Source organism: Hemiscyllium ocellatum, chromosome 7, assembly GCF_020745735.1.
Source record: "Hemiscyllium ocellatum isolate sHemOce1 chromosome 7, sHemOce1.pat.X.cur, whole genome shotgun sequence".
Classification (NCBI taxonomy): Eukaryota; Metazoa; Chordata; class Chondrichthyes; order Orectolobiformes; family Hemiscylliidae; genus Hemiscyllium; species Hemiscyllium ocellatum.
The window spans coordinates 103,901,057-103,917,738 of NC_083407.1; the positions used below are offsets into that span (position 1 = coordinate 103,901,057).

General features: G+C 41.3%; 1 protein-coding gene across 1 annotated transcript in view; it reads right to left on the reverse strand.

Moving 5' to 3' along the window:
• Positions 1–16,682, reverse strand: part of usp40 (ubiquitin specific peptidase 40) — a 137,197-nt gene that overhangs the window by 16,265 nt on the left and 104,250 nt on the right. Inside the window, exons 26-28 of the mRNA XM_060827614.1 lie at positions 10,165–10,259; positions 1,006–1,124; positions 57–122 (exon numbers count right to left, since the gene is read on the reverse strand). Of these exons, the coding sequence (XP_060683597.1) occupies positions 57–122; positions 1,006–1,124; positions 10,165–10,259 (280 nt within the window). The remainder of the gene's footprint in view (positions 1–56; positions 123–1,005; positions 1,125–10,164; positions 10,260–16,682) is intronic.

Genomic DNA, 16,682 nt, shown 5'->3' on the forward strand with positions numbered 1-16,682 from the left:
AAAAATGCCAATATTGTCCAAGCGAAAAGCTGAAACTAAACAATAAGTATACTTACGTTAGATTCTCTTCTGCTTGCAGTAGTTGAATTCCAATCTCTGCACTAGACCCCAGTTTAAATTTGCTGCAGAAACAAAAATAAAACTCAGGAATGAACCCAGACATGCTTCTCAATATAACAAATCTCAAGTGTCAAATTTGTCCAGCACTTACATTAAATTTATAGGAGCAGAATGTAGAACATCAGCTGGACATATAGGATCAATGTGCAAAGATGGAGAAACATAGAAAGATTTTACAGCACTGAGGTCTATTGTGCCCATGCTCTTTGGTCTTAACACACCTCCCAGCTGATGTACCATAGCCCTGTGGTTATGGAACCTCAAGTGCAGATCTAACTGCTCGTCAAACGCAACGAGAATCGCTGCCTATTAAAGAGAGAGAGAGAGCCAAATCTACACCATTCTCAAGGTGAAAAACATTCCTTCTCAGATTCTTCCACTCATCATTTGACATCTGATTATTAACATCCCATTGCAAATGGAAATGGTAAATTTAGCTTCTTCCGTCTCAATGTGACTAAATATCCAGATTTAGAGGCATAATTGTTTCATGTGGAAGAATCTCCAACCTCTCAGGCTGTCATGGTCAGTAAATGCAGTCACATTTACAGAGCAAATAATTAAACAAACAGATTCCCTATGAAGATCCAGAAATTGTAGTTCTAGATATAGAGAATGTCCTGGCAAAGAACAAGTTCAAATACTGATCATTCTGCCTGATAAATTATGACAGCATGATTATCTGTGAGAGAGTTTCTCCATCCTTTAGATTGAAGTTTACAAGTACAAGTGAGCCAGCTCATTCACTTTAATGTTAACTGGAGGAAGAATGTCTGAAGCGAATGTCCTGTCACAAAATTTGAACAGGTTTAGGATAATTATCAACTGACTATCTCCTGCAGCTGTAGCAGGTATTTACCCACAGAGCCAGCAGCTGGCTTCTACCTGAGCTGTTGCTGCTGGTTCCGTAGGATTTTGACAGGACATTTATTCTCCACCAGCCAGACTCTGAGGAATTCCATTGAAGGAACAGAGAGACCCTGCAGCAGAGGCAAGGTCAAAACCTGCAGGAGGGAACAGAAAACACAGTAAGCAAAAATACCCAGAGCTGTACATTTTAGGGAACTCCTGCACACAAATGCACAGTCAATCAACAATATGGTTTATTGCTTATTTTTTGTGCTTTATATACGCAAATCTGCATCCATACTCTTCTGCAGTTTCCTTTTACTTTCGTAATTCATTGCTTGAACATGTTTTTGACTAAGTGCACTCTTTCTGTAAGCATTACGCTAGTGAGGAATGGCACATTTATTCCAGTGACTATCTTAATGTTCCTAAGTGAATTACACTAAAATACTTTAGATTATAGGGTTCAAAAAAGAACATACACTATGACCTGAAGAGGCAATCTGCATCTTGTTTCCTGTAACTGAGATTCCAGCACCAATTCCCAGCAACAGAGAAAGCAAAAGGCTACAGTTGTGAAGGATCATAATTTTAAATTAGGACTTATGTTGGTGCAACCTTGCCAACAATTCATTGGAAAACAAAACTACTGAGAATTACTGGGACCGTATATTTACAAATTAAAATATGCAAGAGGGAGATTTTGACTGCGTGGAGAAATCTTTTTTCTCTAAGAAGGGATCAGGACGTGGGAGTTAGCACTGGGAAGAGCTTGTCAGCCTAACCAAATTTGGGAAACAGGCAGCTAAGAACAATATGAAATCTGAGGATCAACAAAATTCCAGGAGCAACCAGAGGGAAAAAACCTACAGTGGCAGAATGGTGAAGTATGGCAAAGGGAGGACTAACCCGTTGGATACAAAATTGGCTCAAAGTTAGGAGACAGATTGGGGTGGTTGAGGGTTGCTTTTTTGAACTGGAGGCCTGTGACCAGCTGTGTGCCACACAGATCAGTGCTAGGTCCACTGCTTTTCGTCATTTATATAAACGATTTAGACGTGAATATAGGAGGTACGGTTCGTATGTTTTCAGATGACAACAAAATTGACGGTGCAGCAAACAGGAAAAATGGCTCTCTCAGAGTACAATGGGACCATGATCAGATGGGCCAATGAGCCAATTTAATTTAGATAAATGTGAGGCGCTACATTTTGATAGGGCATATTAGGACAGGACTTAGACGCCTAATGGTAAAGTTCTAGGGAATGTGGCCGAACAAAAAGATCTTGGAGTACAGGTTCATAGCTCCTTGAGTCGTAGGTAGACAGGATGGTGAAGACGCCATTTGGTATGCTTGCCTTTGTTGGTCAGTGCACTGAGAATAGGAGTGGGGAGGTCATGTTGCAGCTGTACAGGACAGTGGTTAGGCCACGTTTGGAAAACTGCGCTAAATTCTGGTCTCCCTGCTATAAGAAAGATGTTGCTAAACTTAAAATGGCTCAGAAAGGGTTTACAAGAATGTTGCCAGAGTTGGAGGGTTTGAGTTATTGGGAAAGTTGAATAGGCTGGGTCTATTTTCCCTGGAGAATCAGAGGCTCACGGGTGACTTTCTAGAAGTCTATAAAATCATGAGGGGCATGGATAAGGTGAGTAGTCAAGATCTTTTCCCCAGGATAGGGGAGCCCAAAACTAGAGGGCTTTGTTTAAAATGACAGGGAAAATATTTAAAAGGGACTTAAGAATCAACTTTTTCAGGTAAAAGATGGTTCATGTATGGAATGAACTGCCAGAGGTGGTGGTGGAGGCTGGTACAATTACAACATTTAAAAGGCATCTGGATGGGTAAATGAATAGGAAGGGTATAGAGGGATATAGGTCAAGAGCTGGGAAATGGAGCGAGATTAATTTAGGATATCTGCTCGGCATGGATGAGTAGGACTGAAGGGTCCGTTTCTGAGCTGTACATCTCTATGATTCTATGATAACAGGAAATTCCATTCTTAGATAGGCATAAAGGAAAATATGCCAACCTGGCTGGGCAAATTCCCAAGTAAGTTGTCTCCTGAGAGCAATGATGAAGGATCTTAACTAAGTTGAATGATGTCAACATGGTGCAGTGGGAACCTGACTATGGTGATTCACAATGACATCTTCACTGACAGCTTGTTGGAATTAAGGACAAGAAAGGGAAAGATTATGCCTTGTTTCTAATATCATAAGTTGCAGTTCCTTATCTTTTGAAACTACATTCTTTTAAAAATCCTACATGAATGTTTCAGAGTCCTCATGCTGTGGGAATCTGTTTTTTTTCCATCTTTTGGGGTACAAGAATGTTGCAGATTTTGTTTAAAAATTAGAACAATGTTGTCTCTAGTTACAATCAATATTTGCATTTATTTGGAAAGTTTGCTGTAAAAGGAAAATGACAACATAATTCACAAGAACTTTTTCTTAAACATGAGGTGCTTTGTTTTACTTTACCTGCTCTGTATATGTTTTGTTAGTTATATCAGATCTTGAGTATTTCTGGAAAAAAACATTTTGTCTAAGCTTCTAGTCTTGCACTAATCAGGGCTGTTCAGAAATGTGGTGCTGGAAAAGCACAGCCGATCTGGCAACATCCAAGCAGCACAAGAGTCGACATTTCGGGCATAAGCCATTCATCGACTTACACCCAAAACGTCGACTCTCCTGTTGCTCGGATGCTGCCTGACCGCTGTGCTTTTCCAGCGCCACACTCTTCAACTCTGATCGCCAACATTGGCAATCCTCACTTCTTCCTGTTCAAAATAAATACCAACGAAAAGAGAAAATATTTATAATATTTTTAGCATGACAGGCTGGTTGGTAAACAATCCCAGTTAAGCATTTAAAATAGCAACTATTGAGGTTAACTAATCTAATAAAATTTTGATAGCTAGATTCAGCGGTTATTATTTATGGTTCTATGGTTATTATTTAAATGATGAAAGTGAATCCAAATATAGTTATTAGTCCATCACGTATAAAAATTACCAGTTCTAAATATTTTAAATGGTTTGTGATGTGAATGGAAATGTTAGGACTTTTAGGGTAATTCTGCTGGTTACTGTACTGGGATATTTTGGATTCAGAAACACAGAGTTTTTTTAAAAATTCAGCTTAATCTGAAATGTTACCATTGCAATAAGAACATTTTAAAAACTACTTATGTACTAATTGTTTCTGATGTGTCAACAGATTTTCAATTTCTAAGTAAACAAAAATTCTGCAAGTTTTCAAAAGGCATTTCAAAGGTGTATTCGGAAAACAAAGTAAAATGGCACTTGATTCAAAACGAAGCATTTTCCACTGATCTCTGTTTTCAACTCACCAACGATCAACTACTTCACCATTGGAAGTAACTTTACATGTGGCACATTATTAAATTTGAAGTTGCAAAACTGACCAGAAAATTTTATTTTGATAAATCAAACTCTTAGGTTCTAATGGCTCGTCTTGAGTGGATGGCTGTGGCTTTCTCTACCTCAGGTATATTGAGGATGTAACAAAAAATCCAGTAGTTTAAAGAATTCTGCAGTGCCAGAAGACATAATGGCCTGACATTTTCAGACCGTCTGGGGACAGACTGGGAGTCAGTAAAAATTGCAAAATGCTGCAGAGGGGTCAGGAAGGGATTGTGCATGATGTCTTCTCACCACCATACCAATTCACCAGTTATGGGAATTTGCTGGCTCAGACACTGCCTCAGGAGGCCAAGGGGGCCAATTAAGTCATTAATTGCCAGTTCCACGAGCACTTTGCCTGAGTCAATAGGATCAGATGTCAAGTGGGGAGACCACTAGGAGAAAGCTACTGGGTGAGAGTGGTGGCGCCCTTATAGATGCTCCATGCCACTGGTACTCAGGTGTTTCTCCAACTCTGGACTGCCTACCTGGCACCAGTATCGCCAACCTCACTTACCCATCTTTCAGGTGTTTGGAGTAGGGGCTGATAAATCACCAAGTGAGGCCATTTTTGTTTTGAAACCAAAACTTCTAATAATGAATTCATGAGTTATTGAGAAAGGGTAACCACATTCTCATTAAAGGAAACTGGGAAAACCAGTCCAGATCATCTAGCTTATTGCCGTGCAAAAGGGAAGAATGTTTTGAGAAAGTAAAATTCAATCTTGACAAAATTAGCTACTCAAATAATGCTGCTCTTTGGATCTTGCATAATTTTGAAGTAATAAAGTGACTCATTATATTTGGCTATTCGGGAAAAGAATGATCTATCACAAACAAAATGTGATGTTCCAACCAAGTAGGAAATGTTTAATCTAAGTTTTCTATCATTAGAACAACAAAGTTCTACCAGGGCTCACTAAGATAGCTTGGTAATTAATAAGAGGGTTTTAATAGACTGAGGAAAATTCGTCAAAGATAGAACACAGAACCATAAAAATCACACCAAATGGAAATTTTTCTAAAATTGTTTTCATGGCTGACTTGGAATAAGTCATTTTTGCAAAATACACTAAAAAGGTTGCAATTTGGTATCAATATATTTCCTAATTTGCACTTGAATTTATAAGTGAGAAGTATACTTCTTGCTAGTGTTCGCAACGATATTTATACTCTTTGTTATGGCCTTTTAAAAACAAATTGTATTTCATGGCCTAAGCACCTAGCTGAGACATTGGAATTGTGAAGGAGATGAACAAGATCCAGACACTCACCAAATCCACCTGCCCCAATCTTTTGATAAGATTACTCAAAAACCTAAGAATAGCTTGTTATCAGATATCATTTGTGGCATGATAATGGATTACTGATACATATGTGTGCAAATGTAATTTTCTTTTACTAGTGTTGTACTGAATCACAACAAATTTGCACTGAAGGTAGCAATGTAAGAATATAGTTTTGGGAGGATATTTTGAGGAATGTCGGCATTGCAAGAATTAGATAATCTTAGTTTACTCTTCCAAAAAGCTTAGTTCCGAATAAATGTAATACTTTGGACTTTCTGCTGACTGAACCAAGTTACAAATGGCCTTGCTATTGTTTTAAAAAAAAGCGAGAAAATGGAGGGTACAGGATAAAAACCATCAATAGTTTTTATTTCACCTCTGCCTTTTTGGGAATGTTCACATTTTTGTTCCTCATTATAACATAACCAACTATCATTCCCTTTCATTAATTTTCAGCATTAAGCTTTTGCTTTTCTATAGTTTAATATTATGGGTATTTAGATTAGTTTCACTACTCTGTTAGAATTAGGAATACGGTGTTCAAAACTAGAATTTAATTCATTGGGACTCACTGATCTCAATGTCCTGCGTTGTGCCATTACTGTGGAAGCAGAAAATGCATGTGCTGAAGCTAAAACGCAGTTATGGAGGTCTAGAGACTGTGTCTGGATTCAAAGGTTGCCAAGCCAACTATAGGGTAGATACAGAAGACACTTAAGTAATGGATTTTCTATTCTGGAAGTAGTTGGAGTACTTCCTTGAACATGTGAGTTGCACAAGTGAAGAAGAGCCAGCATGGGCACCTGTCCAGGTGCAGACATGTATTAAGAGGAGAAGGAATGATAAGTGAATCATGCCTTCAACCCAAAGAACGATAACAAATAACATTCTCAACTGTTACTTATCATCTGCTGCTCTAATACTATCATGCATTAAGTCTCACTTATAAGATAGATTTTAACTGTTACCTGCAATATGGAATTAACTACACACACGTTTCAAATTTACAGTCATTGAGATGCACAGCATAGAAACAGACCCTTCGGTCCAACACGTCCATGCTCACCAGATATCCCGACACAATCTAGTCCTATCTACCAGCACCCGGCCCATATCCCTCCAAACCCTTCCTATTCATATATCCATCTAAATGCCTCTTAAGTGTTGCAATCGTACTAACCTCCACCACATCCTCTGGCAGCTCATTCCATACATTTTTTTTAAGATTACTTAGATTAGATTAGATTAGATTAGATTAGATTACTTACAGTGTGGAAACAGGCCCTTCGGCCCAACAAGTCCACATCGACCCGCCGAAGCGCAACCCACCCATACCCCTATATGTACCCCTTACCTAACACTACGGGCAATTTAACATGGCCAATTCACCTGACCCGCACATCTTTGGACTGTGGGAGGAAACCGGAGCACCCGGAGGAAACCCACGCAGACACGGGGAGAACGTGCAAACTCCACACAGTCAGTCGCCTGAGTCGGGAATTGAACCCGGGTCTCAGGCGCTGTGAGGCAGCAGTGCTAACCACATGTGCCACTCTCTGCGTGAAAAAGTTGCCCCTTAGGTTTCTTTTACATCTTGCCCCTCTCACCCTAAACCTATGCCTTCTAGTTCTGGACTCCCCGACCCCAGGGAAAAGACTTTGCCTATTTACCCTATCCATGCCCCTCATAATTTTGTAAACCTCTATAAGGTCACCCCTCAGCCTCCGATGCTCCAGGGAAAACAGCCCCAGCCTGTTCAACCTCTCCCTATAGTTCAAATCTTCCAACCCTGGCAACATCCTTGTAAATCTTTTCTGAACCCTTTCACGTTTCACAACATCTTTCCGATAGGAAGACCAGAATTGCACACAATATTCCAACAGTTACCTAACCAGTGTCCTGTACAACCGCGTCATGACCTCCCAACTCCTGTACTCAATACTCTGACCAATAAAGGAAAGCATACCAAATGCCTTCTTCACTATCCTATCTACCTGTGAATCCACTTTCAAGGAGCATTAAAGCTGCACTCCAAGGTCTCTTTGCTCAGCAACACTCCCTAGGACCTTACCATTAAATGTATAAAGTCCTGCTAAGATTTGCTTTCCTAATATGCAGCACCTCGCATTTACCTGAATTAAACTCCATCTGCCACTTCTCAGCCCACTGGCCCATCTGGTCCAGATCCTGTTGTAATCTGAGGTAATCCTCTCCGCTGTCCACTACACCTCCAATTTTGGTGTCATTTGCAAACTTACTAACTGTACCCCTTATGCTTGCATCCAAATCATTTATGTAAATGACAAGAAGTAGAGGACCCAGCACCGATCCTTGTGGCACTCCATTGGTCACAGGCCTCCAGTCTGAAAAACAACCCTCCACCACCACCCTCTGTCTTCTACCTTTGAGCCAGTTCTGTATGCAAATGGCTAGTTCTCCCTGTATTCATGAGATCTAACCTTGCTAATCAGTCTCCCATGGGGAACCTTGTCAAACGCCTTACTGAAATCCACATAGGTCACATGCACTGCTCTGCCCTCATCAATCCTCTTTGTTACTTCCTCAAAACACTGAATCAAGTTTGTGAGGCATAATTTCCCATGCACAAAGCCATGTTGACTATCCCTAATGAGTCCTCGCCTTTCCAAATACGTTTACATCCTGACCCTCAGGATTCCCTCCAACAACCTGCCCACCACCGAGGTCAGGCTCACTGGTTTATAGTTCCCTGGTTTGTCTTTACCGCCCTTCTTAAACAGTGGCACCACGTTAGTCAACCTCCAGTCATCCAGCACCTCATCTGTGACCATCGATGATACAAATATCTCAGCAAGAGGCCCAGCAATCACTTCTCTAGGTTCCCACAGAGTTCTCGGGTACACCTGATCAGGTCCTGGGGATTTATCCACCTTTAACCATTTCAAGACATCCAGTACTTCCGCCTCTGTAATCTGGACATTTTGCAAGATGTCACCATCTATTTCCCTACAGTCTATATCTTCCATATCCTTTTCCACAGTAAATACTGATGCAAAATACTCATTTAAGTATCTCCCCATTTTCTGCGGCTCCACACAAAGGCCGCCTTGCTGATCTGAGGGGCTCTGTTCTCTCCCTCGTTACCCTTTTGTCCTTAATATATTTGTAAAAACCCTTTGGATTCTCCTTAATTCTATTTGCCAAAGCTATCTCGTGTCCCCATTTGCCCTCCTGATCTCCCTCTTAAGTATACTTCTACTGCCTTTATACTCTTCTAAGGGTTCATCTGATCTATCCTGTCTACACCTGACACATGCTTCCTTCTTTTTCTTAACCTAACCCTCAATTTCTTTAGTCATCCAGCATTCCCTATACCTACCAGCCTTTCCTTTCACCTTGACAGGAATATACTTTCTCTGGATTCTTGTTATCTCATTTGAAGGCTCCCCATTTTCCAGCTGTCCCTTTACCTGCAAACATCTGCGTCCAATCAGCTTTCGAAAGTTCTTGCCTAATACCGTCAAAATTGTTTTTTCTCCAATTCAGAACTTCAACTCTTAGATCTGGTCTATCCTTTTTCACCACTATTTTAAAACAAATAGAATTATGGTCGCTGGCCCCGAAGTGCTCCCCCCCACTGACACCTCAGTCACCTGCCCTGCCTTATTTCCCAAGAGTAGGTCAAGTTTTGCACCTTCTCTAATAGGTATATCCACATACTGAATCAGAAAATTGTCTTGTACGCACTTAAGAGATTCCTCTCCATCTAAAACTTTCTTATAGATGCTGCGTAGAAGCCTGGATAAATTGCTGGTGTTCAATTTTTGATAAAAATTGCAATGACTATTTTAGTGGTGGATTGATTTGATGTTTAAGGTGATGCACGAGCTGCAAATTAAGCAGATTTATGACATAGGTCAGTATTGACTGTTAGCTCAAGATTATCTTCATAGAATTCCCACAGTATGAAACTGGCTATTCATCCCAACAAGCCCACATCAATCATCTGAACAGCATCCCACCTCTCCCATCCTATTCCTGTAACCCTGCATTCCCCATTGCCAATCCACCTAACTTGCACATCCCTGGACACAATGAATTATTTAGCATGGTTAATCTACCTAACCTACACATCTTTAGACAGTGGGAGGAAATTGGAGCACCTAGAGGGAAGGCACACAAACATGGGGAAAGCCACACTTAGCCACACTGCCACATCCTTGTACTGGATGCATGCAGGCATCCTGATCACAATTCTGAAAAATGGAATAAAAGCAAAGTAGAGAATTGAAATCTGAAGCAAACACAGAACGTTGGAGAAACTCATGGAGTTTGGTATGACATTTCTTCAGAACTCTGCCAGTGATGCCCATGTTCCAACAGTAAATTTAAAAAATGACTTTCTGAAGAACATTCATAGCTCAACATGATGGATATACCACAGATATTTTCAACCAATACACAGGAAAACCAAAATGAAACATAATAAGGAGTTGACCTACCTGAGTTTTTAAGTCCTCTAGACTAGCTTCCCCTGATATCTCAATATTGCCTACGTATTTCAATTCAGTGCCCATATACTGTCGCAACGAAAAGTCTGCAATATAAGAATTTCAAGGATATATCATAATTCATCCTTGCATACTACAGAATCTCCAACAGATTAATGGCAAACAGCTTTCATACAGGTATTGACTATCTTCAGTACAAGTCAGTCTAACCATCACTCTTTGATGCTCAATGGCACTACCATTACAGAATCTCACATTACCAACATTCTGGGGGTTACTATTGACCAGAGGATTTCTGGTAGACAAGAGCAGGCTAGCAGTTAGGAATTCTGCAGTCATTAATTCACTTCCTGTCTCCCCAAAGCCTGTTCTCCATCTACAAGGCACATGTGAGGATTGTGATGGAACACTCTCCACTTGCCTGGATGAGCGCAACTCAAACAGCACTCTAGAAGCTTGACACCATCTAAGATGAAGCAGTCTTCTTGACTGACCGCCCCATCATTCACTCTATTCACTTTTGATGTCCAGTGCCAACTGTTTATACCATCCAGTCTACAGTAATTCAACAAGTCCACAGTACCTTCTCAACCCATGATCAGTACCATGTTGCAGGTCAAGAGTACAGTATGGGAGCCCGTATTATAGGCAGAAAAAATACATGGGAACACCATCACCTGCAAGTTCCCCTCCAAGATGCACATCACCCTGATGTGAAACTATACTGCTGTTTGTTCACTATTGCTGGATCAAAACTCTGCAATTCCCTTTTTAAAAGCATCTTGGATGTCCCTATATCTCAAGGACAGCAGTGACTCAAAGCAGCTCAATACCATCGTTTTCAGGGCCTAGCCAATGATGCCACATCCCATAAAGTAGAATTTAAGAAGAGATACACATGACAATGTCTCAAGGAATAAACCGCAGTGTAAATTAATTCATACAGCACAGCCAAGTAATTCAAAATAAGAAGTGAAGTATGTAATCGAACACTTCAATATTATTCCACCAATATCCCAACTGTATACCCCAAGAGGACTGTGAGGAAGACATTCGCAATTCCCCGAAAAGTCAGTGATAAGTGAGCAGGGCTATCAGTCCTACCCAATATTAGGACTTGTAAAATTCCAAACTTTAGCAGCACAACGCTTGAGCCATCCTGTGTTGATCCATGAATGAAATAGTCATTGCAATTGCAGTTCAACATTCTGGTTACATCTAAATTGTCCAGTTGGCAAAGTCTGAACAGTGCTTTTCCTGCCCATAAATACTAGCTCCCATATAATGCTGTCATTGGACAACACATAACAAAATTGTTAATGATAAAGTTATTTTCCTTCATATCGATATTTGAGTCATGAGCTTTAGTAGTTAAGGATCGAGATAATATAAATGTTATGTGCCTCTGCTGAGAAAGGGCAGCTCCTGGCACATCATAAACATGGTTTAAAGTAGGATAGAGGACTTTGCAAATCCCAGTCCTCTCATTAGGAAGAGCCCAGTGTAAAGGTCATGATCTAATCCATCAGCCAGTCTCTCATTTCTAGTGATTTAATAATAGATTATTGAGGGCTTTTGGAGTTAGCACATGACATGCAGACAAGTCAAATACAAGAACGTTCCCAAAAAAAGTATCAACATTTAACAGATACAGCAAAATTGCAGTAAAGAATTACAATTAATTTTACATGGCTGATTAAATTAATAAATTATATTCAACAAACAAACACACAATGGGGAGACAGAACATTGGGTCAGAGTTGTAGTCTGTGGGAGTTTCAGGACCAGAAAGTGGTCCAGTGCAATCACATCTGTCGCAAAGGTCTGTAACTACAGAAACTCCAACTCAGAGTTACCGATTTGGAAGTTGCAATGTATCAAGGAGACAGAAGAGATTTCTCGACACTAATTCCAGAAAGTATCTGGAAAGTATAGGGAAGTCCCAATCTATGTGTAGTAAGGCGCAATAAGAGATCACAAGTGAGGAGAAAAGGGGTCAAACAATATTGCATTCAAGGGGCCTCAGCATTTGCAATGATTTAAGAAGATTGCACTGCTTGTCTGTGTGGACAAAAGCAAGTCTTTGTGACTATTGGTAGTACCAACGCCATTGGGAGAACAAAGTTCTGCTTAGATAGCACAGGAACTAGGTACCAAATTGAATAGCTTCACAGGTAATTTTTTAATTACTACTTAAGTCATGAGCCAATTGACAGAGGGGCCATACATTTAGTGAAATTAATATGTGACTCAAAGACTGTTGTGGATGAAGTGGGTTCCTATTTGTGGGGAATTGGCATCAGTGCTATGGGAAGCAGGGCCAGTCCTGTTGGGGTGCTCCCACAAGGAGGTTGAGCAATTCATCAACTTCACCAACACATTCCACCCCAGCCTTAAATTCACCTGGACCATCTCTGATACCTCTCTCCCCTTCCTGGACTTCTCCATCTCCATTAATGACGACCGACGTGACACTGACATTTTTTTTTTACAAACACACCGACTCCCTCAGCTACCTGGATTACACCTCTTCCCACCCTACCTCCTGCAAAAATGCCATCCCGTATTCCCAATTCCTCCGCCGTATCTGCTCCCAGGAGGACCAGTTCCACTACAGAACACACCAGTTGGCATCCTTCTTGAGAGACCACAATTTCCCTTCCCCACGTGGTTAAAGAAGCCCTCCAACGCATCTCGTCCACATCCCGCCCTTCTGCCCTCGAACCCCACCCTCCACCGTAACAAGGACAGAACCCCCCTGGTGCTGACCTTCCACCCTACCAATCTTCGCATAAACCACATCATCCGACGACATTTTCACCATCTCCAAACGGACCCTACCACCAGGGATATATTTCCCTCCCCACCCCTTTCCACAAAGACCATTCCTCTGTAACTACCTGGTCAGGTCCACGCCCCCCCCCAACAACCCACCCTCCCATCCTGGCACTTTCCCCTGCCAGCGCAGGAACTGTAAAACCTGTGCCCACACCTCCTCCCTCACCTCCATCCAAGGCCCCAAAGGAGCCTTCCACATCCAAAGTTTTACCTGCACATCCACCAATATATTTTATTGTATCCATTGCTCCCGATGCGGTCTTATCTACGTTGGGGAGATTGGATGCCGCTGAAAATGTGTTGCTGGAAAAGCGCAGCAGGTCAGGCAGCATCCAAGGAGCAGGAGAATCGACGTTTCGGGCGTGAGTCCTTCTTCAGGAAGGTGGAGGCGGTTGTCCGGGCAGCGATCGCGGAGGCTGCAAGGTTGGTGGTGGTGGAAGTGACGTCATGGTTCATGGCGGCGGTTGCTGGATGCCTCCTAGTTTGAGGGAACATCTCCGGGACACCCGCACCAATCAACCCCACCACCCTGTGGCCCAACATTTCAACTCCCCCTCCCACTCTGCCGAGGACATGCAGGTCCTGTGCCTCCTCCACCGCCGCTCCCTCACAACCAGACGTCTGAAGGAAGAACACCTCATCTTCTGCCTTGGAACACTTCAACCCCATGGCATCAATGTGGATTTCACCAGTTTCCTCATTTCCCCTCCCCCCACCTCACCCCAGCTGCAACCTTCCAGCTCAGCACCCCCTCATGACCTGTCCTATCTGCCTATCTTCCTTTCCACCGATCCACTCCACTCTCCTCTCTGACCTTCATTCCCCCATTGTACTCTTTGCTACCTTACCCCACCCCCACCCCCCTCTCATTTATCTCTCCACTCTGGAGACACCCTGCCTCTATTCCTGATGAAAGGCTTTTGCCCGAGACGTCGACTTTCCTGCTCCTCGGATGCTGCCTGACCTGCTGTGCTTTTCCAGCACCACTCTAATCTAGACTGTTGGGACTAGTGTTTTAGCAAACATAATAATGCTAAGAGACAATGCTCTACACTAAAAAAATGGAGAGGAGGGATCAAGCTTGGGTAGATGTAACAAATCAATGGATAGTCAATGCAGGAGAGTAAAATAGTTATGTGAGAAATTAAGGTCAGAAAGTGGCAGGAAAGGAAAATTTAAAAACCTAATTAATATATTGACTAAAAGATTATGTGACAAAGATAACAGATGAGAAATATCACATTGACAATGTCAGCCTTGATGAGGAGTTCACAGAACATGAGATAATTTCCTAAGAGCACCACATTCTGCAACCTATAGAGAGCAAGTTATACTAGACTTGTTATTATATCATGTGATTGGATTAATTAATGACATCAGCATAAAGGCATCCTTAGATGATTGACTGAAATTTACATTTGTTTGAAGAGTGAGTCTAAGTATAGAACTTTCAATTTAAATAAGGACAACTGTACGGGCACGAAAGCTTATCAGCTGAAGTGGACTAGGATACACAGTCAGCATTTCCCTTTGAACATTTTCCTTGTAACGCTTCGAACTTACTACATTATTGGGGCCAGAAATCCTGTTGTTCACCAGGACTCGTGTGAAATTTTTTAAGAAACAGTACTGCAGTACCTTACCTAAGATCATCTGGAGTAAGCAGGAATCTGGTTTTGAGACTCCAAGAAGATTGACAATAATCCTACCAAAAAGAGCAGGTTTAAAGGCTGAATAGCACATTCATGCTCCTTGTTTGTAAGTTTGTAATACTGAGCAAACAGATGGAGCCACAGGCTACTAAGTTCCCAGGTCTTGATGGACCTCATCCCAGAATCTTCAAAGAGATGACTAACGAGCGGGTGCATGTATGGAATGAGGGGGCTGGTGCAATTACAACACTTAAAAGGCATCTGGATGGATATATGAATAGAAAGGGTTTAGTGGGATATTGGCCAAATGCTGGCAAATGGGACTAGACTAGGTTTGGATATCTGTTCAGCATGGATGAGTTGGACTGAAGGGTCTGTTTCCGTGCTCTATGACTCTAATGAATGAGTAAATGCATTGGTATCAATTTTATTAAATTCTATCAATTCTAGAAAGATTCCATCAGACTAGAAAAACATAAATACAACTCTTCTATTTGAGATGGGAGAAAAGCAGAAACAGGAAACAATAGGCCAAATAGCTTGCTATCAGTCATATGAAAGGTGTTGGAATCAATCATTAAGTAGGTGAAGACTGAGCTTTTGGAAAAACTCAGGATAATCTGAGCCAACATGGTTTTGAGAAAGGAAAAAGCACGTTTACCCAATTTAGTGGAATTCATTGAAGGAGTAACTAGCGTTAAGGATAAAGGGGAGCCTGTAGATATACTGCATGGATTTCCAGAAGGCATTTGAAAAGGCACCACATGATAGGCTATTGAGCAAAATAGGAGCTCAGTGGTTTAAAGGGGTAACACACAAACATGGACAGAAGATTTGCTGACTGGCAGCAAACAGTATGCATACAAATGAGGCTTTGCCTGATTCACAGGATGTGATAAGTGGAATCCTGCATGAATCTTTGCCAGAATCTCAGCTATTTTACAATTTAGATCAATAACTTGGATGATGGGAGTGAAGACATGGTAATTAAATTTGCAGATGACACAAAGATAGATGGGAAAGCATATTGTGAAGAGAACATATGGGCAGTAGTAAATGAACATAGTTTGAACAAGTGGGGGAAAAATCTAGCAGATGGATTGTAATATGGGGAAATATGAAGTTGCTCACTTTGGAATAAGGAATGAAAAAAGGAGACAGTTAAAGCAGAGAATAGCTGCAGAGTTCTGAGTCAGAGAAGTCCAGGTGTTCAACTGCAATAAGTTTGCATACTGGTCTCTGTACTTCAGGAAGAATGTAAATGCATTGGAGGAAGTTCCGAGGAAGTTTACTAGATTGGTACCTGGAATGCGTGGGTTGGCTTATGTGCGGACAAGCTGAGTACATAATCATTGCAGTTTAGAAAAGTCTTGATTGAAGTACAAGATCCTGAACGATCATGTGAAGGTGAACATAGAAAGGGTGTTTCCTCTTGTGGGCAGGTTCAGAACAAGGAAGCACTATATTTAGGGGGCACTTTTGTAGGACAGAGATCAGGAGAATGTTTTCTCTCAGGAAGCTGAGAGACTTTGGAACTCCCTGCCTCAGAAGGTGCTGGAGGCAAAGTCATAAAATATTATTAAGGTAGAGATAGACAAGTTCTTGTTAGGTAAGGGAATCAAACGTTATTGGGGGTGGATAGGGTTGTGGAATTTAAAACACTCATTTAGCTATGATTGTATTAAATGGTGGAGCAGGCTCAAGGGACAGAATGGCCCAAACTGCTTCTACTTTGCATGTTTGTTTCAAAACAAAAAGGGAAATATAATCTGAATTGTTTTTACCATGCAGATAGGGAATAAAAACAGAAATAGGCAGACAGACCTTCAGAACTGTTACGCTAAGGTTTTGCCGTAATGCCAATATATAACTTTTCTAGTTAATTGCAACTAAGTTTTCCATTCATTAATAACAGAGGCAAAAGGTAAGAGTATCCTCACTTAAAGTCAAGGGTAGGGTCCTGAGAATTCCAAAGGGTTCAATGTTGAAAATGAAGTTCTGTTTTGTGAGGGCATCCCT